Below are 24262 nucleotides of genomic sequence, written 5' to 3'. Positions count from 1 at the left end.
GTAAACTTCTGGGGGTGTAGCTACACCCCACGGACTGCAGCGGTTCAAGGCAGCAGCTCACCACCACATTCAGAAGGGCAATTAGGGGTGGGTCCAACCAGCAATGCTCACAACCAGAGAGTAGATTTTAAAATATAGGAGTGAAGGCTCATGTGGAGCCAGCACTGGGTGGGGGCCGGTTTAGCTCAGTTGGCTAGACAGCTGGTTCGTGTTGCAGAGCGAGGCCAGCAGCGAGGGTTCAATCCCCGTACTGACGGACGTTATTCATGAAGGCCCCGCCTTCTCACCCTTTCCCCTCACCTGAAGTGTGATGATGCTCAGGTTAAATCACCACCAGTCAGCTCTCCCCCCCTTCAAACGGGAAAGCAGCCCATGGTCATCTGGGACCACGGTGACTTTACCTCATTGATAGGTCCCTCCCTCAAGGACATCAATAAACATTGTGTGTCTTTTATAATAATTTGGCAGATTCATTTCAAACTCAGTTTCTAAATCCACTCCAAAGGGGTTTGAACTCTAACCACTGCTAGCCCAGTACATGCCCACTTGCATACCAAATTTGCATCTCAAACTGCCTGGGTTCCACAGCTCCAGCAACACTAACAAAGTGCCCCCTCCACCCCCATCTGCCCAGCAACCCTTAACCCCCTCCCCCTCCCCCATGTGCCCGACACCGAGTGAATGCTGCCATGACCTTCCCCCCCCCCACCCAGAGCAGTCCCCAGTATCAGGGCACAGCTGCTGAAATCATGGTTCCCGTTGCAGCGCACCAATTCACCTTGATCAGTGGCCAGTGGAAGGGCTGATTGAGAAGTTTGACCACAGCAGGCATGCCGTAATTGGCACGCACTTTGTTCTGGGCAATCTCAGCCTCTTGGTGTCTACTGGTGAGGTGCCGAAGAGCACAGACTGCTGGCTCAGTGATGTCCTCCTTCTCGCCCGCTCGCAGTACTGTGTGGACCAGGGCCTCGATGCCTTCCACCTGGCACACCACCATCTTGTTCCTTGCATTGTTGCAGGTGAGATTGGAGAGGATGCCAGTGGCACAAGTCAACACATTAATGTCATCTGAAGGCAGAAGGTGGACCAGTGTGTTGAGAAGGTTATCTAACCCCTCCTGCGGACAAGAATACACTTTGCATTAGTGATTACACAATTCACATCTTCATAAGCAGTCCTGCCAGTCACACACACATGCAAAACATCAAACTTGCCCATTAAACAGACCATTCGGCCCAATCATTCTGTGGTGTTCCTGTCCCATCGACCTCCTCCCAGCCGTTGATTGATTAACAGAGGAAGCTAGATGGGCTGTACAGCCCGCTGCTGCTCGTTTTTAGGTTCACATATTCTGCCTATTCCCTTTCCAAAGGCAATTAGGGATTGGTAATAAATGCTGGCCCACATCACAGGAATTAATATTTTTTTAAACCCTCCTATGTACTCATCAAGTTCCTGATGAGGCATCCAGACGGTTTTCTTGACCATGACTACTTCCTGTGTTGTTTCACATTCTAACCCCTCACTAGGCAAGGGCATTTCTCATTTGCCTATCAGATTTATCAATATCCACTATACCGCCACCTCCCCAGTTGAGCAAGAGAAGGCTACACGAAGATTAGGTAAAAATGGTAATGCAGGCAGGGTTTGAATAGAGTGACTAGGGGAGTCAGTGATGAGAAATCACTGAGATATGTTGTCAGAGGGTTTCCGGGCCATGGAAGATGTGCTGTGGCACGGGGAGTGATTGAAGCAGAGATAGAGACAGAGTCTTATCAGAAATTTGACTAAATATTGGAGGTGGAGAAAGACACAAGAATTAGTTCTGAATCATTCTAACAAACATTTGACACGCAACTGATGGGCTGGAAATCTCACTGGTTTAATTGATCCAAATTGGAGGTGCCCTCGGGAAGGCCAAAAACGCCAAACACGGAATTGGACAAAAATACATTGATCGCCACATTCCTGAGACTTGAGCAAATAATCAAGGCTGAAAGAGTCAGCAATGGCTCAGTGGGCAGTGTCAGGAAGGTTAGGAGTTCAAGTCCCACTGCACACTCACTTCCAGCTGGACCCACTGCACAATTCAAAGGAGGAGTTGAGAATGTCCAGAGTCACAACCATCTTTATTTCTCAAATACTGAAAACAGATCATCTGGTCATGATATTGGTGCGATCTTGCAGTGCACTAATTGGTTGTCATGTTCCCTACATTATAACAATGGTTACACTTCTCAAAAAATACTTTTCGGGTGCTATACCACAGTCAGAGAACCTTACCTGTTTTGTTGCTGCGTCAGAGAGATTTCTCAGCGTCCACAAGCAGTTCTGAACCAGCCTGGGGCTGGAGCTGCCCAGGTGCGAGCCCAGTGCCTGCATCCCACCTGCCCAATAAGAGACAAAACTCAATCCAGTGAAATGGGGTTGCACGTCGGAAATCTAAACACGAAGCTTGGAGCTCTGACAGCATCAGCTGAACAACTTGTGAAACCTGACAACTGTTCAGTGATCCAATAGAATATCTCATAATGTACAACAGCTCTTCATCCTCTGTGACCATGGAAACCAAAAGCCCTGTGCAAAGATCCCTCTCCAAGAAGATGCCAACATAACAGAGGTGACATGGAATTTACAGCACTGCACAGGCCATTGGGCCTACAGGTGTACACTCTGGGCAAAGATGTTTCTCCTGAATTCCTGACTGGATGTATTAGTAACCATCTTAAACTGATTCACTCTAATTTTGCATTTCCCAACCCCGCCCTCCCAGGGTGGAAATATCTCCTCTACATTGACTCGATCAAACCCTTTCATTTTGTCCCAAAATCTGTATGCTAGAGTGTGTACACCACCCATTATTAGAGCTCAGTGTCGCGACGAGACAGCCCTCCCATAAGTAGGAAATTGAACCGGTGAGATTGTTGTCGCAGCAAGGTGCTGCTCAGCCAGCTTGGCAGGTGCTGCTCAGCCAGCTTGGCAGGTGCTGCTCAGCCAGCTTGGCAGGTGCTGCTCAGCCAGCTTGGCAGGTGCTGCTCAGCCAGCTTGGCAGGTGCTGCTCAGCCAGCTTGGCAGGTGCTGCTCAGCCAGCTTGGCAGGTGCTGCTCAGCCAGCTTGGCAGGTGCTGCTCAGCCAGCTTGGCAGGTGCTGCTCAGCCAGCTTGGCAGGTGCTGCTCAGCCAGCTTGGCAGGTGCTGCTCAGCCAGCTTGGCAGGTGCTGCTCAGCCAGCTTGGCAGGTGCTGCTCAGCCAGCTTGGCAGGTGCTGCTCAGCCAGCTTGGCAGGTGCTGCTCAGCCAGCTTGGCAGGTGCTGCTCAGCCAGCTTGGCAGGTGCTGCTCAGCCAGCTTGGCAGGTGCTGCTCAGCCAGCTTGGCAGGTGCTGCTCAGCCAGCTTGGCAGGTGCTGCTCAGCCAGCTTGGCAGGTGCTGCTCAGCCAGCTTGGCAGGTGCTGCTCAGCCAGCTTGGCAGGTGCTGCTCAGCCAGCTTGGCAGGTGCTGCTCAGCCAGCTTGGCAGGTGCTGCTCAGCCAGCTTGGCAGGTGCTGCTCAGCCAGCTTGGCAGGTGCTGCTCAGCCAGCTTGGCAGGTGCTGCTCAGCCAGCTTGGCAGGTGCTGCTCAGCCAGCTTGGCAGGTGCTGCACAGCCAGCTTGGCAGGTGCTGCACAGCCAGCTTGGCAGGTGCTGCACAGCCAGCTTGGCAGGTGCTGCACAGCCAGCTTGGCAGGTGCTGCACAGCCAGCTTGGCAGGTGCTGCTCAGCCAGCTTGGCAGGTGCTGCTCAGCCAGCTTGGCAGGTGCTGCTCAGCCAGCTTGGCAGGTGCTGCTCAGCCAGCTTGGCAGGTGCTGCTCAGCCAGCTTGGCAGGTGCTGCTCAGCCAGCTTGGCAGGTGCTGCTCAGCCAGCTTGGCAGGTGCTGCTCAGCCAGCTTGGCAGGTGCTGCTCAGCCAGCTTGGCAGGTGCTGCTCAGCCAGCTTGGCAGGTGCTGCTCAGCCAGCTTGGCAGGTGCTGCTCAGCCAGCTTGGCAGGTGCTGCTCAGCCAGCTTGGCAGGTGCTGCTCAGCCAGCTTGGCAGGTGCTGCTCAGCCAGCTTGGCAGGTGCTGCTCAGCCAGCTTGGCAGGTGCTGCTCAGCCAGCTTGGCAGGTGCTGCTCAGCCAGCTTGGCAGGTGCTGCTCAGCCAGCTTGGCAGGTGCTGCTCAGCCAGCTTGGCAGGTGCTGCTCAGCCAGCTTGGCAGGTGCTGCTCAGCCAGCTTGGCAGGTGCTGCACAGCCAGCTTGGCAGGTGCTGCACAGCCAGCTTGGCAGGTGCTGCACAGCCAGCTTGGCAGGTGCTGCACAGCCAGCTTGGCAGGTGCTGCACTGCCAGCTTGGCAGGTGCTGCACTGCCAGCTTGGCAGGTGCTGCACTGCCAGCTTGGTACCGAGAATGTGGCATTGTGGCAATTGGTCAATAATGGTGGCCAAAATACCCATAATCCTCTCAGCTCTGGAAATACCCCCATCTATTGTGCAGTTTTATTTTGTTTGTAACTTTTCCAATCAAGGGGGAATTTAGCCTGGCCAATCCACCTAGCCGGCACATCTTTAGGTTATGGGGGTGAGACCCATACAGACACGGGGAGAATGTGCAAACCCCACATAGACAGTATTGCATAGTTTAACAGAACATTCATGTACTGGAGACACAGCAAATCTACCCAGCAAAGAAAACCAGAAAATTCCCATGAATTCTTTCACAAACGCCCAGACAGATTAAGTAGTCACTGAAAGCAGCCAATTCAAATCAGGATATGTACAGCGCAGCGAGCTAAACAGGAAGAGGTAAAAAAAATGGTCAGAACAGTGGGTGGGATAGGGAGGAATGGGTTCCAGAGGCATGGAGTTACCGGCTTCCACGATTGCAGGCTTATTACTGGGACAGACAGACAGAACTTTCAGCACACGGCTTGTGGTCCAGAGTAACTTCTCGTAATTGTAGGTCCTCATGATATGAACAAGGGCATCTGGGCCTCCATTGGCCAGAATAATCAGCTACAAAAACAAAACAACCTCTGGTTACAGATTTTCACTCAGCAACCACAGACTAACAGCCATAATCTAAATCAGAAAGGACACACGCAAAATAACAGCCTATGGTCAAATTCACTGGACACGTGTACACCCATTCCCCACAATTAAAATGGTGACTTCAGTTTAGTACCAGCCATGGCTCAATGAGCGGCACCCTCGCTTTGGAGTCAGAGGTTGTGGGTTCAGGCCTAACAACCAGTGGCAGTATTGAGGGAGTACAGCACTGCTGAAGGTGCCATCTTTCACTTGAGACCTCAAAGCGAGGCCCCAGCTGGCTTCTCAGATAGACATTAACCAGCCGCCATTCAGAGGATCAGCAGGCTTCTCCCCGAAGCACTGACTGAATTTTTTCCTCAACCAATATGACTAAATCGGATCACCTGGCCATCATATTGCTGAGTGGGATCTTGCCAAGTGCAAATCGGTTGCTGCGCTTCCTCCACAACAGCGACTACACTTTATAAAGCACTTAGATGGCTGTAAAGCATTTTTGGAGATTCTGAAAATTGTAATGTATTAATAGAATAGATATGCTGCTGAGTGATTTAGACGGTGATGTATCAATGACACCAGCAGCCACATGCTAGACTCAGAGAGGGAGAGAGGGGATGGAACACACTGGCCGTAGGTGAGACATAAATCTGTCCTTTATGTAAATATATAATAAATATACATATATATATATATATATATATATATATATATAATGTTAATAAACCAGTTTAAAGCAAGTACCAGAGTAAGACTACAGTCTGTCCAGGGAAGTTAGGTTTCACATACCAGGAGCCAGGGACTACGCCAAGAGAACACAGAACATGGTGGCAGTCCAGAACACTGACAGGTGTTAGGCGCTGTGCAAATTCAAGTCTTTTAATCTTTCAATCATCTGGGCTCCTGCTTGTGTTAATCATCCAACTGAACCTTCACTGACACGGAGTGCCAAATCAACTCGCTTCACAGTCTTTCCATTTCTTCAAACTTCCTCTTCATGCTTCAATGAATAGGATTACATCACACTGCCCGTTCACTTTGCACGTTCTTAGACACTGCTACAACACTGGCAAGGTCAGACCTTGAGAACTGTACGACCCACCAGGATGGTGCTCTCCATGCCCAGCCACCTTCCCTCCACAGCTCCCAGTCCAAGGTCCAACAGACACCACCCCCATCCCCAGAGCTCTCTTACCTTGCTCTCCTGATTCCCATAAGCTAGCAGCTGTAGGCAATCTGTGGTGATGGCGAGGAACTTCACGTTGTTCTTTTTCAAAAGAGGAACCATCTTCTGGAGCCCATCAGCCAAACGGACAGCCATTTTTGCCCCTTCCTGATGCAGGAGCAGATTGTGGAGGGTAGTAATGGCATAAAATAAGATGGACTCGACGGGAGAGCTGGGAAACAGACACATCGGTAAACAGCAAAAAACACAAACAGGTGAAAATACAAAATTTGGAAGACCGTTTAAAAATAAAAGCATGGGGAACCTTGATTTTCTAAAGATGATAAGAGTGCAAAGCAAGTTAGTTTGAACCTTTTATAGAATATTGGTTCGGGCTCAGTACTGCATTTAATTCTGAGCATCACGTTTTAGGAAGGATGTTAAGGCCCTGGAGAGGCTGCAGAGGAGATTCACTGAATGGTACCATGATCAGGTGTGAGATTCCCAAACTAGGGCAAGGATCTTAAACTCAATCCATTGGTGCAAAGAAAAACGAGAGGAGCTTGGAACAGCTGGGGGCAATGGGAGGGAGGGACACTGAATTAATTGCAGCTTGTATACGAGTTCATCCTTAAAGTATACGGTGTCAGCTCCTCAGGTATTCTAATAACAAGCTTTTAATTATCAAACTTAACATTGCAATGCCCAACTACATGCAGCAGCTCATAGAAAGAGCACTTGGAAGGCACTCAGTCCCCGTGGAGAAAGCCCCGATCTGTACATACCCAATTACTGTGCCCACTGATCTACATTAGCTCCTGGCCCAGCAATTCCTCAAATTTAAAATTCTCATCTCGTTTTCATATCGCTCTGGTTTACTCCCACAAGTCCCGAAAGACGCACTGTTAGACAATTTGGACATTCTGAATTCTCCCTCAGTGAACCCGAACAGGCGCCGGAATGTGACGACTAGGGGATTTTCACAGTAACTTCATTGCATTGTTAATGTAAGCCTACTTGTGACACTAATAAAGATTAATATATCCCTTAATAGCTTCACCCCTTGATTACACTAACTTTCCTTTCCCAACAACTGCGAGATCTCTGCACTGCTCAACTCGGACTTCTTGAACTTCTCCAATTTCCTCTGCCCCCTCACTGGGTGGTCAATGGCAATGCCTTCAGCTGCCTACGCCCTATACTCTAGAATTTGCACCAATCACTCAACCCGCCCCCATCTCTCAAGACGCTCCTTAAAACCTACCATTTAATTCAAGTTTTTGGATACCTGTCTTCATACATGGATTTGTCAATTTTTTTGTCCAATGGTACTACTGTGAAGCGCTTTGAACATTTTACTATGCTAATGAGTTGTTCTACATCATCTGCAGGAGTCTATGAAAATTCAAGACAGTTGCATGACTGATGAACATTGGACTGAGGACGAGGATTTCACTTGAAATACAATCACTGGACTCAAGAGCAAAGGTGAAGAGAACTGAAATCCTGAAGGTCAAGAATCACACCGATGTAATAGGTAGATTATGCCATATAACCCAAAACCACCAAAAATGCTTCCAAAAGCAGGAGTCAAGGTTTTTTTACATTTGTTCATGGAGTGGGTCTCGCTGGCTAGTCCAGCATTTACTGCCAGCTCCAATTTGGTGGTGGTGAGCTGCCTTCTTGAACCGCTACAATCCATGTGGTTTAAGTACACCTTAGGAATGGAGTTCCAGAATTTTGATCGCTGACCGTGAAGGAACTGTGATATAGTTCCAGGTGTGTGACTTGATGGGGAACTTGCAGGTGATGGGGTTCTCTTGCATCTGCTGCTCTTCTCCTTTTAGCTGGTAGAGATCACAGGTTTGGAAAGTGCTGTCTAAGGATAGATGGTGTACACAACTGCTACTGTTAGTCAGTGGTGAAGGGATTGAATGTTTATGGAAGGGATGTCAGTCTTGCGAGCTGTTTGTCTTGGATGGTGTCGAGCCTCATGAGTGTTGGAGTTTCCCTCATCCAAGTGGAGAGTATTCCATTACATTCCTGTCTTGTGGACAGGCTTTAGGATGTCAGAACGAGAGTTACACTCCACAGAATTTTCAGTTAACCTGCATATTTATATGTTCAGTTTATGATCAATGGTGACCCCCCCAAGAAGTTGATGAGGGATTCAGCGATGACAATGCAATTGAATGTCAAGAGAAGATGGTTAAATTGTCTCTTGAGGAATATCATTGCCTGGCACTTGTGTAGCATGTGGTGAGAATATTACTTGCAGAAAGTATAAAATACAACTTCAGGTGTGGGGGAGTGCCATACTGAAATATTAAAAAGCATAACACTAGGACTTCATAGTGAATGAATGTGGCATGGTTAATTGAATTAATTAATTCTACAAAAATCCCTTTAATCACAAAGTATTTACCACAATCAAAGCATCTGATGTGGGTGCGATGCAGGCAGGGAAGGCCCCGGGTCTGGACGGGTTCCTGAGGCCGCTGCTAGTGAGAACGTACAAGGAGGCGAGGGATGGGAAGAGTTCCCGCCACATTGTCAAAGGCTTCCATCTCCCTGATCTGGAAGAAAGACAAGGAGCCAAAGCAGAGTGGGTCGTACCGCCTGATATCACTGCTTAATGTCAATGCAAAGTTGTTGGCGAAGGTGCTGGCATCGCGAAGAGGACCAGATGGGATTTGTGAAGGAAAGACAGTTGTCGGCAAATGTGAGCAGGGCGTTTAATGTAATTACGATGCCATCTGGACAGGAGGTAGAGGTAGTAGTGGCAATGGACATGGAGAAAGCCTGCTGATATTTTTGTGTATATATGTAAAAAGCCTTGAATAAAAATATTTATTTTAAAAAGTTATATGGGATTTGATTATGTCCCACACTGATGATAAGTTGTGTTCTTTGTGTAGGCCACAGGGACCTTCTCCATCTAACTGTAGTTATGCACAAAAACTCCTGCAAGGAACCAGAATTTTGGCATTGTCCCACATTTGAAAATCAAGGGTTTTAGTTTTGTTAGCTAGTGCCACCTTGAATCTGGTCTCATGTCCTGTAGTTTCCACCAGAACAGTTTTCAAAATTCCCATTTCACAGTTTAGTTGCTGAGCATATTGAAATTCATGCATTTCATCCATGTTGCCAACATGGTATAATGGGTACTTTGCCATCTAATTTCCCTTGTGAGTCATGGTTTGGACACAATCCTCTTTCTACTCTTGCACCAAATAGGAACAAGCAACTTTTGGAGTTCACCTATTTGTTCCTTGAATACCTGACAATGCTTTTTGGCAGAATGTGAGCGATCTTGGTCTCCTGCTGCAACACTAGAGATTTTCATTCCTTAATGCAGCTAGTTATTGCTCGGAAATCTTTGTTAGACTCGGTTTGATTGGCTCACTTAAGCGCATAGATGTTTCTGGTGACAATGTAAATATTCCCATCTGATTCATGCTTCTGAAGATCAGGCCAGTGGCTGGTCCCGGTGTTCAGTGAATTTGGTTTTGGGCTCCTCCTCCTCCAGCTGGACTCCTCCTCCTCCAGCTGGACCCCTCCTCCTCCTCCTCCAGCGGGACCCCTCCTCCTCCTCCTCCAGCGGGACCCCTCCTCCTCCCCCTCCTCCAGCGGGACCCCTCCTCCTCCTCCTCCCCCTCCCCCTCCTCCAGCTGGACCCCTCCTCCTCCTCCTCCAGCGGGACCCCTCCTCCTCCTCCTCCAGCAGGACCCCTCCTCCTCCCCCTCCTCCAGCGGGACCCCTCCTCCTCCCCCTCCTCCAGCGGGACCACTCCTCCTCCCCCTCCTCCAGCGGGACCCCTCCTCCAGCGGGACCCCTCCTCCTCCTCCGACCCCTCCTCCAGCGGGACCCCTCCTCCCCCTCCTCCAGCTGGACCCCTCCTCCTCCTCCAGCTGGACCCCTCCTCCTCCTCCTCCAGCAGGACCCCTCCTCCTCCTCCTCCAGCTGGACCCCTCCTCCTCCTCCAGCTGGACCCCTCCTCCTCCTCCAGCTGGACCCCTCCTCCTCCTCCTCCTCCAGCTGGACCCCCCCTCCTCCTCCTCCTCCTCCTCCAGCGGGGCCCCTCCTCCTCCTCCTCCAGCTGGACCCCTCCTCCTCCTCCAGCTGGACTCCCCCTCCTCCTCCTCCAGCTGGACCCCTCCTCCTCCTCCTCCTCCAGCTGGACCCCTCCTCCTCCTCCTCCTCCAGCTGGACCCCTCCTCCTCCAGCTGGACCCCTCCTCCTCCAGCTGGACCCCTCCTCCTCCAGCTGGACCCCTCCTCCTCCTCCTCCTCCAGCTGGACCCCTCCTCCTCCTCCTCCAGCTGGACCCCTCCTCCTCCTCCTCCTCCAGCTGGACCCCTCCTCCTCCTCCTCCTCCTCCAGCTGGACCCCTCCTCCTCCTCCTCCTCCTCCAGCTGGACCCCTCCTCCTCCTCCTCCTCCTCCAGCTGGACCCCTCCTCCTCCTCCTCCTCCAGCTGGACCCCTCCTCCTCCAGCTGGACCCCTCCTCCTCCAGCTGGACCCCTCCTCCTCCTCCTCCTCCAGCTGGACCCCTCCTCCTCCTCCTCCTCCAGCTGGACCCCTCCTCCTCCTCCTCCTCCAGCTGGACCCCTCCTCCTCCTCCTCCTCCAGCTGGACCCCTCCTCCTCCTCCTCCTCCAGCTGGACCCCTCCTCCTCCTCCTCCTCCTCCTCCAGCTGGACCCCTCCTCCTCCTCCTCCTCCTCCAGCTGGACCCCTCCTCCTCCTCCTCCTCCTCCTCCAGCTGGACCCCTCCTCCTCATCCTCCTCCTCCAGCTGGACCCCCCCTCCTCCTCCTCCTCCTCCTCCTCCAGCTGGACCCCTCCTCCTCCTCCTCCTCCTCCAGCTGGACCCCTCCTCCTCCTCCTCCAGCTGGACCCCTCCTCCTCCAGCTGGACCCCTCCTCCTCCTCCTCCAGCTGGACCCCTCCTCCTCCTCCTCCTCCAGCTGGACCCCTCCTCCTCCTCCTCCTCCTCCTCCAGCTGGACCCCTCCTCCTCCTCCACCTCCTCCTCCAGCTGGACCCCTCCTTCTCCTCCTCCTCCTCCTCCAGCTGGACCCCTCCTCCTCCTCCTCCTCCTCCAGCTGGACCCCTCCTCCTCCTCCTCCAGCTGGACCCCTCCTCCTCCTCCAGCTGGACCCCTCCTCCTCCTCCTCCTCCTCCAGCTGGACCACTCCTCCTCCTCCAGCTGGACCCCTCCTCCTCCTCCTCCTCCTCCTCCTCCTCCAGCTGGACCCCTCCTCCTCCTCCTCCTCCTCCAGCTGGACCCCTCCTCCTCCTCCTCCTCCTCCAGCTGGACCCCTCCTCCTCCTCCTCCTCCTCCTCCAGCTGGACCCCTCCTCCTCCTCCTCCTCCTCCTCCAGCTGGACTCCTCCTCCTCCTCCTCCTCCTCCTCCAGCTGGACCCCTCCTCCTCCTCCTCCTGCTGGACCCCTCCTCCTCCTCCTCCTCCTCCAGCTGGACCCCCTCCTCCTCCTCCTCCAGCTGGACCCCTCCTCCTCCTCCTCCTCCTCCAGCTGGACCCCTCCTCCTCCTCCTCCTCCTCCTCCAGCTGGACCCCTCCTCCTCCTCCTCCTCCTCCAGCTGGACCCCTCCTCCTCCTCCTCCTCCTCCAGCTGGACCCCTCCTCCTCCTCCTCCTCCTCCAGCTGGACCCCTCCTCCTCCTCCTCCTCCTCCTCCAGCTGGACCCCTCCTCCTCCTCCTCCAGCTGGACCCCTCCTCCTCCTCCTCCTCCTCCAGCTGGACCCCTCCTCCTCCTCCTCCTCCTCCAGCTGGACCCCTCCTCCTCCTCCTCCTCCTCCAGCTGGACCCCTCCTCCTCCTCCTCCTCCTCCAGCTGGACCCCTCCTCCTCCTCCTCCTCCTCCAGCTGGACCCCTCCTCCTCCTCCTCCTCCTCCAGCTGGACCCCTCCTCCTCCTCCTCCTCCTCCAGCTGGACCCCTCCTCCTCCTCCTCCTCCTCCAGCTGGACCCCTCCTCCTCCTCCTCCTCCTCCAGCTGGACCCCTCCTCCTCCTCCTCCTCCTCCAGCTGGACCCCTCCTCCTCCTCCTCCTCCTCCAGCTGGACCCCTCCTCCTCCTCCTCCTCCTCCAGCTGGACCCCTCCTCCTCCTCCTCCTCCTCCAGCTGGACCCCTCCTCCTCCTCCTCCTCCTCCAGCTGGACCCCTCCTCCTCCTCCTCCTCCTCCAGCTGGACCCCTCCTCCTCCTCCTCCTCCTCCAGCTGGACCCCTCCTCCTCCTCCTCCTCCTCCAGCTGGACCCCTCCTCCTCCTCCTCCTCCTCCAGCTGGACCCCTCCTCCTCCTCCTCCTCCTCCAGCTGGACCCCTCCTCCTCCTCCAGCTGGACCCCTCCTCCTCCTCCAGCTGGACCCCTCCTCCTCCTCCAGCTGGACCCCTCCTCCTCCTCCAGCTGGACCCCTCCTCCTCCTCCAGCTGGACCCCTCCTCCTCCTCCAGCTGGACCCCTCCTCCTCCTCCAGCTGGACCCCTCCTCCTCCTCCAGCTGGACCCCTCCTCCTCCTCCAGCTGGACCCCTCCTCCTCCTCCTCCAGCTGGACCCCTCCTCCTCCTCCTCCAGCTGGACCCCTCCTCCTCCTCCTCCAGCTGGACCCCTCCTCCTCCTCCTCCAGCTGGACCCCTCCTCCTCCTCCTCCAGCTGGACCCCTCCTCCTCCTCCTCCAGCTGGACCCCTCCTCCTCCTCCTCCAGCTGGACCCCTCCTCCTCCTCCTCCAGCTGGACCCCTCCTCCTCCTCCTCCAGCTGGACCCCTCCTCCTCCTCCTCCAGCTGGACCCCTCCTCCTCCTCCTCCAGCTGGACCCCTCCTCCTCCTCCTCCAGCTGGACCCCTCCTCCTCCTCCTCCAGCTGGACCCCTCCTCCTCCTCCTCCAGCTGGACCCCTCCTCCTTCCATTCTCGCAACAATTTTTCCACTAATACCAAATTCTTCTGCTGCAGCACAGTTATTTGACGAGTTGGAAAATGTCACCATTTCTAGCCTGAAATCAGCTTCATACATCAGTTGTTTGAAGACTTGTTTCTCTACGTCATTCGCCACATGGGGTCTACTCGGAGTTGGCGTGTGTAAAACTCCTAAGCATCTTTGCAACATAGCCCATATCAACTGCTTCAGTCCTTGGGCTTAGTTATAAGGTACCAACAAGTAAAATATCCATTTGTGCGGTGAAAACTCAGGTTGACAGAGTATAACATGCCGCGGTTGAAAGGGGGGGGGGGGGGGGGGGGTAATTGTCTTTTGTGCCGAGGGCATCAGCTTATTTGAAAAGTATAAGCAAAAATATGATTTCTTGGGGCAGGTGAAATTGGGTCAACTTATACGCTGGATCGACAGATACACCAGAATCTACAGTAATAGAGCGGAGTGAATTGACAACTGAATAAATAAGGTTGGAAAACGCCTCCAAATTGCAATTGAGGATCAATGTACATTACAGGCAAAACTGCAGAAGAAATCAGGTTATATTTAATTAAAACGAGAAACCTGGCTCCTACAGTCCACAAACATACTTTTTCCTCTGAGCCAAGATTCCCTCTCTTATTCTGAAGGCTCACTCAACTGAAATGCTTTGGATATGGAGACGGTTTAAGTCAAGACATAAAACTGGCCACAGGCGGGCACCATCAGTCTCTGGGAGGAGGACGGTTTAGCGTGGCGAGGTTGCACATGTAGTTGAGCTATGGGCATTGTGGCTAGCACAATTGCTTCACAGCTCCAGGGTCCCAGGTTCGATTCCCGACTTGGGTCACTGTCTGTGCGGAGTCTGCACATTCTCCCCGTGTGTGCGTGGGTTTCCTCCGGGTGCTCCAGTTTCCTCCCACAGTCCAAAGATGTGCAGGTTAGGTGGATTGGCCATGCTAAAATTGCCCTTAGTGTCCAAAATTGCCCTTCAGCGTTGGGTGGGGTTACGGGGTTATGGGGATAGAGTGGTGTTAGCTTGGGTAGAGCCGGTACAGACTCGATGGGCCGAATGGCCTCCTTCTGCACTGTAAATTCTATGAAACTCTATTGACTAACCAGCTTAGGGAATACTTCATTTACCATCAGAACTAAATGTTGTGCTAACTTACGCGGAAACCCAATAGGAAATTCCGGAGATGTTTCTTTACCCAGAGAGTGGTGAAAATAGGGAACTTGATCCCAAATTGACTGGGAGAGGCAAATAGCAGATATATTTCAGGAAAAGCTGGATAAACACGTGAAAAAAGGAATAATACGCTGGTGGAGAAATTAAGGGTGGGAGGTGGGTTGTATGAAACATAAACACGGACATAAACGCTGGCTGTAAATGCTACGTAAAGTGCATACTCTGATGTTAGGGCTCGAAATAGGGCCTACACTTCCTCAGGAAACTAAGGAAATTCGGCATGTCCTCATTAACTCTTACCAACTTTTACAGATGCACCAATGAAAGCATCCGATCAGGCTGCATCACAGCCTGGTATGGCAACTGCTCGGCCCAGAACGGCAAGAAACTTCAAGTCCATCACACAAACCTGCCTCCCATCCATTGACTCCATCTACACCTCCCGCTGCCTGGGGAAAGCGGGCAGCATAATCAAAGACCCCTCCCACCCGGCTTACTCACTCTTCCAACTTCTTCCATCGGGCAGGAGATACAGAAGTCTGAGAACACGCACGAACAGACTCAAAAACAGCTTCTTCCCCACTGTTACCAGACTCCTAAATGACCCTCTTATGGACTGAGCTCATTAACACTACACCGTGTGCTTCACCCGATGCCGATGTTATGTAGTTACATTGCATACCTTGTGTTGCCCTGTTATGTATTTTCTTTTATTCCCTTTTCTTTTCATGTACTTAATGATCTGTTGAGCTGCTCGCAGAAAAATACTTTTCACTGTACCTCGGTACACGTGACAATAAACAAATCCAAATGAGAGTGTGGAGAATGCACAGAGAATGGACACTGACAGGTTAGCACAATATTTCTATATTATTGCACAAACAATTCAGGCCATGGCTTCGTTCCTGAAGCTGCTTCCCACAATCAACCGAGTGACACACTTTAAAAAAAAAAAAATTTAGAGTACCCAATTATTTTTCTTTTCCAATTAAGGAGCAACTTAGCGTGGCCAATCCACCTACCCTGCACACCTTTGGGTTGTGGAGGTGAAACACGGGGAGAACGTGCAAACTCCACACGGACAGTGACCCAAGTCGGGAATTGAACCTGGGACCCTGGAGCTGTGAAGCAACTGTGCCGCCTGAAAAGAGTCACTTGCATTCCAATAAATACTTTTAAGAAGCAGCAATACAGAAAATCAATTTGAACAGAGTCAGAAAAACGAGATACTAGCTACATCAGGAACAGACCTCAACATCCTGACCAATGCCGGGATTCCGCCGGATTTGAAGATGGCGAGCATGCCATCGCGGTGATGAGAAAAGTTGTGCAAGATGCCAGCTGCGTGCCGCGCGGTTTCCAGGTCACTGGTATTCTGCATGGTGCGGACAACTGCCGCAACCATCTGGGGTGACTGCTCCAGGGCCCGGCAAGACGCATCTTTCTTCGACAGCTGGTTAACTATCATGGTCGCCTTGCTGACTATAACCTACAGAATACAGTGGAGAAACAAGGGTTAATATTCTCTTGAGTTTATTGAAGTGGGCACAGGTATCCTCCAGCAGCTCCACTGACAACGAACCTATCCACTGTGTAGGCAGACAGGCCCACACGACTCCATAGCTGCTGTTAATACAGTTCCTTTCATATCGCAGAACGTGCCTGGGAGTGTAAATCAGACAGAAACTGACACCATCACTGGCGCAGTCGTGATGGGCCAAAGGACATTTTCTGTGCTGTAGACCTCTATGACGGTATACGAAATGAAATGAAAATAGTTTATTGTCACAAGTAGGCTTCAATGAAGTTACTGTGAAAAGCCCCTAGTCGCCACATTCCGGCGCCTGTTCGGGGAGGCTGGTACGGGAATTGAACCGTGCTGCTGGCCTGCCTTGGTCTGCTTTCAAAGCCAGCGATTTAGCCCAGTGTGCTAAACCAGCCCCGATTTATGGTGATATTGGGCAGGGGCTGATGATACGAGTGCTAGAGCAGGAATTGCAATTGGGTGGCATGGTGTGACTATAAGCAAAAAGTAACAAAGGAACATTGTTCAATTCAGAGAGTGGGGAAAACTGTGGCAGGTGGAAATCGACACAACGTAGGTGACCTCATCCTCTTCGAACCTCAACGGTATTTTCTAAATGGTAAGAAGCTTGGAGGAGCAGTGATCTAGGAATCAAAACACATAGGTCACTGAAACTAGCGGGCAAGTGCAAAATATTCTAAAAAGTTATTGAAATGTCGGCCCAATTTCAAGTCACCTGGAACTTAAGGGGTGGAAGTTATGTTAAAATTATATAAATCTCTTGTTAGCTCCGATCTGGTGTCACTAGAGAGTCTGGGCATTACATCTCAGCAAGGATAGACCCGTCCTTGAGAAGGTGTGGCACAGTTTCACCAGAATGGACGGCACAAGAGCACAGTGGCTAGCACTGTTGCTTCACAGCACCATAGTCCAAGGTTCGATTCCCGGCTTGGATCACTGCCTGTGCAGAGTCTGCACGTTCTCCCCGTGTCTGCGTGGGTTTCCTCCGGGTGCTCCGGTTTTCTCCCACAACTCCCGGAAAACGTGCTGTTAGGTAATTTGGACAATCTGAATTCTCCCCGTGTACCCGACCAGGCGCTGGAATGTGGCGGCTGGGGGCTTTTCACAGTAACTTCATTGCAGTGTTAATGCAAGCCTACTTCTGACAATAAAGATTATTATTATTATGTTGCCAGGACTGAAGGACACGTTGCACAGAATAAGCTACAGAAGATTAAGGGGTGATTTAAGTTTTTAAAAACTAACTTACAGGCTGTAGGTGTCGCTGGCTAGGCCAGCATTTATTGTCCAACCCTAAAGTGATGAAAAGGGGAATGGATAAGTCGAGAGAAATTACTTCCTCTGATGGAGGTTGGGAGACGGAACCTTAACAGTTTGGTCAGGTCATTGAGGTTGGAAGCATTTCTTCACACAAAGCTTAGTGAAAATTTGGAATCCTCCCTCCAAAAAAAAAGTTGTCGCAGGCGAGGGCCAATAGGAAATTTTGAAACAGAGACTGATACATTTTGGTTGGGTTATGTAAACAAGATGATACATAAAAGAAAATCCGCCAAGATGTAACAGATCAGCATAACAGGCGTGAGGGACGGTCTCTTCCTGCTCCTATTTACTTTGTTAAGAAACTCTACCTGATCCTCATCGTTGAGTAGTTTGGTGAGTTCAGGAATGGCGCGTGTTGCAAGCTCTGCATCATCTTGATAATTGATGAGCTGGACAATGGCGGCTTTCAGCATCTGGGAAGATTCCGACAGTTTCTGCACATTAGTCTCCTGACTGGGATCCATCTGGGTGGACAGGATCCGGGTGCTACTCTCCAGGGTTTCTGGGAACATGGCAGCACGCACGCGTTGCCCACGGGTAGAGGCCAGTTGTTCTTCCATATCTGTAGATTTTAGAATAGGATAAGTTATGAAAGGCGTACCTGCCTCATTACCCAGGATACACAGCGGTACGAATATCCCCTTTTTTGTATTTATATAAAACCTTCACATAAAACAACCTAAAGCTCCTCATCCAAGTATAATGAGACAGAAAATTGACACCAAGCCACATATGATAAATGATCCAAAGCTCGATCAAAAAGATAGGTTTAAGGAGTGTCTTTTAAAAGGAGCATAGATGGAGAAGTTTAGCATTAGAATCCTAGAGCTTCGGGTCCAGGTAGCTGTCAAAGGTGGAGCGGTTATAATCAGCGACGTGCGAGGAGCAGAGAGATTGAAGGGTTTTAAGACTGGATACGGTTACAAAGAGAGAATGGCAAGACCATGGAGGAATAACTGAGATAAGAATTGATTGGACAGAATAATGAGATGCAACTCAACTTAAAGTGAAACATCGGGTTATGGGGAGAAGGCAGGAGAATGGGGAGGAGAAAATATCAGCCATGATTGAATGGCGGAGCAGACTCGATGGGCCGAGTGGCCTAATTCTGCTCCTGTGTCTTATGGTCTTTTCCATCACCTACAAGTGAACTTCCCATGACATCTCACACCTCCTCCACATTTTCTTTGCTTCCTTGTGTTACAAGGTGGCAGGTAGGCAGTGTGTGCCGAGGTCCTTGCCACCCTTCTCTTCCCAACAGCACGATCAAATGCCCCACCATCTTCTATCTCTGCACATCAGTGTCAATGATTCCACTTATCCCAAGCTCATCCAATTCCAATATCAGCTCTACAATTACAACTCATCTCACCGCTCAGGAGATGGAATCTAATGGAACGTGGTACAATTCACTCCACAGCCATCTCTAACTCGACACCAGAATTAAAATAACTCATGGCAACAAAAATTCCTAATGGGTAGAACATTGCAGGTCAGGATTTCTCCACTATGTGCAATTCACCGAGTGCAACAACTTTCGGAGAATGTGAATTACCCATAAAGCTTGTATTAAAGCTAGTGTCAGCACCTGGCACCATGCACTCATCCCAGTAAAAGACATCCCAAGCTCAAGATAGCAAATCAAAATATTGCAATAGACGCTGGCATTACCACTGCTCCCACACTGGATACACTCTCCCTTAATATTACCCAATTAAATAATTAATCAGATCTCTAGAGCAGGATACTATTAATTATAGAATCATAGAATCCATACAGTGCAGGAGGCCATTCAGCCCATCGAGTCTGCACAGACCCTCTGAAAGTGCATCTTACCTAGGCCCACTCCCCCGCCCTATCCCTGTAACCATACCTAACCATTAGATACCAAGGGGCAATTTTATCATGGCCAATCCACCTAACCTGCAAATCTTTGGACTTCAAAATTGGAGCACCCGGAGGAAGCCCATGCAGACATGGGGAGAACGTGCAAACCCCATACAGACAGTCACCAGAGGTCAGAATCGAACGCAGGCCCCTGCCGTTGAGGCAGCACTGCTAATCTCTCACTATTACTTCTTGTTCCCCTTCCTCCTCTGCCCAAACCCACATGTATACAGGAAGGCAATTCAGACCCCTCACATACCTGGCAATTGGGTGGTGTAGCTGGTGGTTGTGACTGTGTAGGCTCCCTGCTTCCACATTTCATCATCTTCAAGGTTGCCCTTGCCGCTTAGCGAGGGAGCATTGGTATTCAAGCCAGAGTGAATGCCAGAGTCTATGCAGGTGTTCTGCCACTGCGCTACCTTGCTGACGACCTCCGAATCGTAACTCTCCATTTTTCACACTATGAACAATGAACAAAAAAAAGTCAGGGAAAAAGCCTTTAGTGTTGGCAGAGAGACAACCTACTGATCAGTGACAATAATTCTCACAGGCAAGTTTCAACTGGAAGAGAAAAATCAGCAGTCAGGTGACCATGACAACAAAAATTGAAACACATATACACACCCACGCTCGCCAGTTGCAAACAACTGCCAGAGAAATGCCGCCTGAGAGACTTGACTATACAATCCCACACTACTGAAAAGAATCCTGTTTTCAAAATAAGGACCAAAGGCTCCAAGGTGCAGGATACAGAACTGAAATAGATCCCAGGGTGCACAGGACAAAAATCAGGAGGTATGGTGACATCAGGCGTGTGGGGTTTTAAGTGGAGATTTCAGGAGGAAGAGGGGAAAGAATGTCACAGACTGTTGTTATCACAAGGCTTCAGCAACTGAGAAAGAAACTGCACTTGAAATCTTTCGCAATTTTGGACATCCCAAAGCTTTATAGTCAATAAGTATTTTTGAAGCACAATGATCGCTGTAATGAAGGAAAACGGCAGCCCATTTGCACACAGCAAGATCCCACAAAACAGCAATGTGACCACGATCAGGTAACTTTTTTTACAATAGTGTTGGTTGAGAGATGGATATTGGGGAGAATTTCTCTACTCTTCTGCATAATAGTGACTACACCAAGAGAGCAGGAAACCTGGATTCAGATGCGCCATCAGTGCCAAGGGGTCGACAGTTCTCCAGAAATTGAAGCTGAATCTCCAAGTTGTTGTTTTTTTTTTAAATTTAGAGTATCCAATTCATTTTTCCAATTAAGGGGCAATTTAGGCGTGGCCCATCCACCCAGCCTGCACATCTTTGGTTTGTGGGGGCGAAACTCATGCTGACACGGGGCGAATGTGCAAACTCCACACGGACAGTGACCCAGAGCCGGGATCGAACCTGGGACCTTGGCGCCGTGAGGCAACCGTGCTAACCACTGCACCACCGTGCTGCCCATATCTCCAAGTTATGAGCAACCCTCACATTGAACATTGAAAGAAATTGTTCGCCTGCCATTTTCTATTCATACTGGAAATGGAGGTAAAATGCTGTTTGTATGTAATCAAGAACCATCAAAGCAAGTATTCAAATTTTGCGCTTCCCAATCAGTGTGGGAAGAACCAAATGGCAGGGGGGTAGAGGGGACAGAGTCATCTATATTTTATAAGTCAGCAAAGAATTTGTTTAAAAATCACCAGTCCCTCAGCTGCACAAATAATGGTGAGAAAAACACGCCCTTGACTTCACATAGCCGCAAACAAAAACACTCATACAACCAGTTCCCAACCCACACACAGCACTGTTGATTCTAATTTAAAAGCTGCCTGTCTTATCACTTCATGAAATCGATGGACCAGAGCAACTGGTGTAAATAAAAGATTCAGTAATTCCCTGAATTCACTCCTAGCATAAACAGGGGTTGACTCTCACTCATTTCCACAAAGTGAGTCACTGGCATTTATTGTCTATCCTGTCCTTGTTAGGTCAGTCTGAGGGAAGTTAAGAGTCACCCATATTGGTGTAGGACTGGAGAAATACAAGCTCAGACCTGGCATGGATGATGATTTCTTTCATTAGGACATTAGTGAACCGATCTAGTTATTGCAGAAAGCTGATGACTTAATGATCACTCAAAATTTATGCCAGCTTCTTATTTGTTAAATTTTTTTAAATTGGAATTCAAGTTCTCAAACTGCCACTGGTGGGATTTAATTTGTTCCCTGGGATTAGTGCAAGCCTCTTGATTAATTGATCCACAAAAAGTGCTCAATAGATCTGCAAATCCATTGGAATAAAGGAGTGGGACTAATTGACAGCGCGTTCAGAGAGTTGTCACAGTATGGTGGGACAATTGGTCTAGTGTGCCGTATGATTCTAGAATACTCTCTCTCGTCAGCATCATAAAAGAGATACTGGTGTTCAGTTTTCACAAGGACAAATACGCCCAGTTTTAAACTAAAATAATGACGCAATGTCAGCCATAATCATACCCAGTCAGGTAAGTTCAATGTTACAGCCACCAAAGATTTGACATATCTATGAATTATCAGTGGTTTATGAAATCAAAATATTGATTAAATCAAGGTCATGTAACTCCATCCCAGGTCCACTGGGTTGCTTTCAAAAGAGCTGTACAGGTCAGCATGTCCAAACTCCTGGGTGTGGGTCATTCTAACATGCACTACGTAACATGTAAACAATTATCCGGTCAACTCCATATTAAAACATAGGCATCATCATTTACATCGTGAACAAATCATTTGATAGGATCTTCCCTCACAGGCAGATCAGAGAAAGCATGAGAGGGCACATTGCAACTTCATTCAAGGTTCAATGGTGGCACTCTCTTCAGTCAGAGGGGCTTTGGTTTAACATGCAATGCAGAGACTCATGCCAAAATCCAGCCTGATACGTCAGCTCTGAAGGAGCAGAGTGCTGCTATTGTTTCTTGATCATCTGCAACCCTTGCTAAAATATCTGCCTTGTGCATGGATTAGGTGCGGTTTACACTGAACTGCATCGTGACATCTACTACTGACTAGCCCATCAACCTCTCACATGCAAGATTAGACATTTGAGTTACTGGAAGGCATTAAGCCAAGCACTTGCACATTGTGTAAATGGCTTGATTGCTGGGGAGGAAGGCACCAGAGCAAAACCTGACCTTGCCTTCAGCCAATGTTCACAAGCACATTTTCCAGAAATGGCCCCAAGTTGGATTCTATTGTCTCCAGGCACAGAAGCCAATTGCAAACCCATCACGTCACCCCTCACCTGCCCAAAATCTCAATGCCAGAGATGAGCCAGCTCTGCCCGACTCACAATGCCACGCAAGAACCTTGTGTGCTAACCTCAACGCTCAGGTCCTGAAGTCCGAGAAGCACATATTACACCAGAGGGCAGACTGATTTACATTGACAGTAACATCAGTGCACACAGCAAATAAACATGCAAATAATTAAATAAATCTGACAGGATGCAATTTTTAATGGGGGAGAGAAAGGAAGAGCACAAAAGCAAAATAAAATGTTTGTTAAGATTGAACCAAAAGAAATCGAGTCTGGATTTGAAATGCTTCTCCAGGCCATTTGCTGAAAGTGTTTTTGATGCGTGTAGATGTGTACAGCTGTTGACTGGCTGTTAACCACCCAGGGCAGAAATGCAAATGCTTTTCCTCGGTCAGCAGCACACATCAGCCACTTACCACAAGCAGAGCACAAGACCCTGAAAAACACAGGTGGACCCCTCGACACATGCCCCACACAACCCGAAAGCATACAGGGGACTTGGTACCATTTCCAACATATATATTTATAAAAATTAAAATCGGAGGCCCTGACATGTTGCATTGATTAAAGATCTTCAATAGACACTGATGAAAATAAAATTCACAGCTGCCTGAGGGAGAGCGCGCGAGAGGAATTTTACAAGAGATGGGGGGGGGGGGGGGGGGGGGTGATTCAAAACAAAATCAGGGCATTCAGCCTCTCAAGCCTATTCCACTGTTATCCAATAAGGTCAGGGTTCATCTGCACTCCAACTTTACCCACCTGCTTTGGCTCCAAAACTCTTAATAGAATCAAAGAAAAGTTGCAGCACTGGAGGCCATTCAGCCCATCATGTGCATGCCAGTCCGAGCACACCCAGGTGGCATATCTAATCCCACTTCCTGCACTTGGTGCAGAGACCTGTACTTCGAGCACTTACGGTGCAGATCCAGGTACTTTTTTTTTTTTTAAAAAAGTGTTCAGGGTCTCTGCCTCCACCACCAACTTGGGCAGCGAATTCCAGACTCCCACTATCCTCTGTAAAAAAGGTTTTTCATGTCCCCTCTACACCTTCTGCCTCTAATCTTGAATCTATGCCCCACTATCTCTTCCCCTTAATGCATTTGGCTGGTGAAAACTTCAGATTTAAAAATAATAATTTAGCAAGCATCAGTATGCTTTTTGTGGGATACAATTCCAGAGAGAGAGAGAGAGAGAGAGAGAGAGAGAGAGAGAGAGAGAGACAGATTGTCCCAGGAGTGTTTGATGGGGACAGTGTAGAGGGAGCTTTACTCTGTATCTAACCCTGTGCTGTACCTGCCCTGGGAGTGTTTGATGGGGACAGTGTAGAGGGAGCTTTACTCTGTATCTAACCCCATGCTGTACCTGTCCTGGGAGTGTTTGATGGGGACAGTGTCGAAGGAGCTTTACTCTGTATCTAACCCCGTGCTGGACCTGTCCTGGGAGTGTTTGATGGGGACAGTGTAGAGGGAGATTTACTCTGTATCTAATCACGTGCTGTTCCTGTCCTGGGAGTATTTGATGGGACCTGTGCTGTACCTGTCTACACAGCAGCAATCAAACACAGGTACAGGTATGTGATGGCTGTATTGAGCCTAACTTACCAAACCAGTCTCTGCGTTCACCATGTCTCTCGCTGGTATAATCAAACCGCGTTTCTGCAGAGACTGATCTGACTGCAGTAAGTGGACTGTAAAGAGGAAGGAGAGAGCAGGTACTGAAACCGAAGCCATCAGCTGAGCAGGTACTGAAACCGAAGCCATCAGCTGACCCACCTGAGCAGTGAGAATGTGGAACTCACGACCACAGAATAGTTTAGATGCATTTAAGGGGAATCTGGATAAGTAGATACGGGATGTGAGAATCAAGGCTTATGGTCAAGAAGGAGAAGG

At 49.9% G+C, this 24262-nt stretch overlaps 1 protein-coding gene across 3 annotated transcripts in view; it reads right to left on the bottom strand.

The window, feature by feature from the left end:
• LOC140398676 (junction plakoglobin-like) overlaps window positions 1-24262 on the bottom strand; it is a 72877-nt gene that overhangs the window by 10753 nt on the left and 37862 nt on the right. For all 3 annotated transcript variants that reach the window (XM_072487656.1, XM_072487654.1, XM_072487655.1), the window contains 7 exons: window positions 19344-19544; window positions 17506-17759; window positions 15582-15820; window positions 6245-6446; window positions 4875-5019; window positions 2284-2387; window positions 779-1117 (listed from right to left, as the gene is read on the bottom strand). In XM_072487656.1, coding sequence (XP_072343757.1) covers window positions 779-1117; window positions 2284-2387; window positions 4875-5019; window positions 6245-6446; window positions 15582-15820; window positions 17506-17759; window positions 19344-19536 — 1476 coding nt within the window. In that variant the 5' untranslated portion in view covers window positions 19537-19544. The remainder of the gene's footprint in view (window positions 1-778; window positions 1118-2283; window positions 2388-4874; window positions 5020-6244; window positions 6447-15581; window positions 15821-17505; window positions 17760-19343; window positions 19545-24262) is intronic.

This window comes from Scyliorhinus torazame, chromosome 21 (assembly GCF_047496885.1).
Source record: "Scyliorhinus torazame isolate Kashiwa2021f chromosome 21, sScyTor2.1, whole genome shotgun sequence".
In the NCBI taxonomy this organism is placed as follows: domain Eukaryota; kingdom Metazoa; phylum Chordata; class Chondrichthyes; order Carcharhiniformes; family Scyliorhinidae; genus Scyliorhinus; species Scyliorhinus torazame.
Note: the sequence above shows the minus strand (reverse complement) of the source record. Positions and strands in the feature narration are given on the sequence as shown.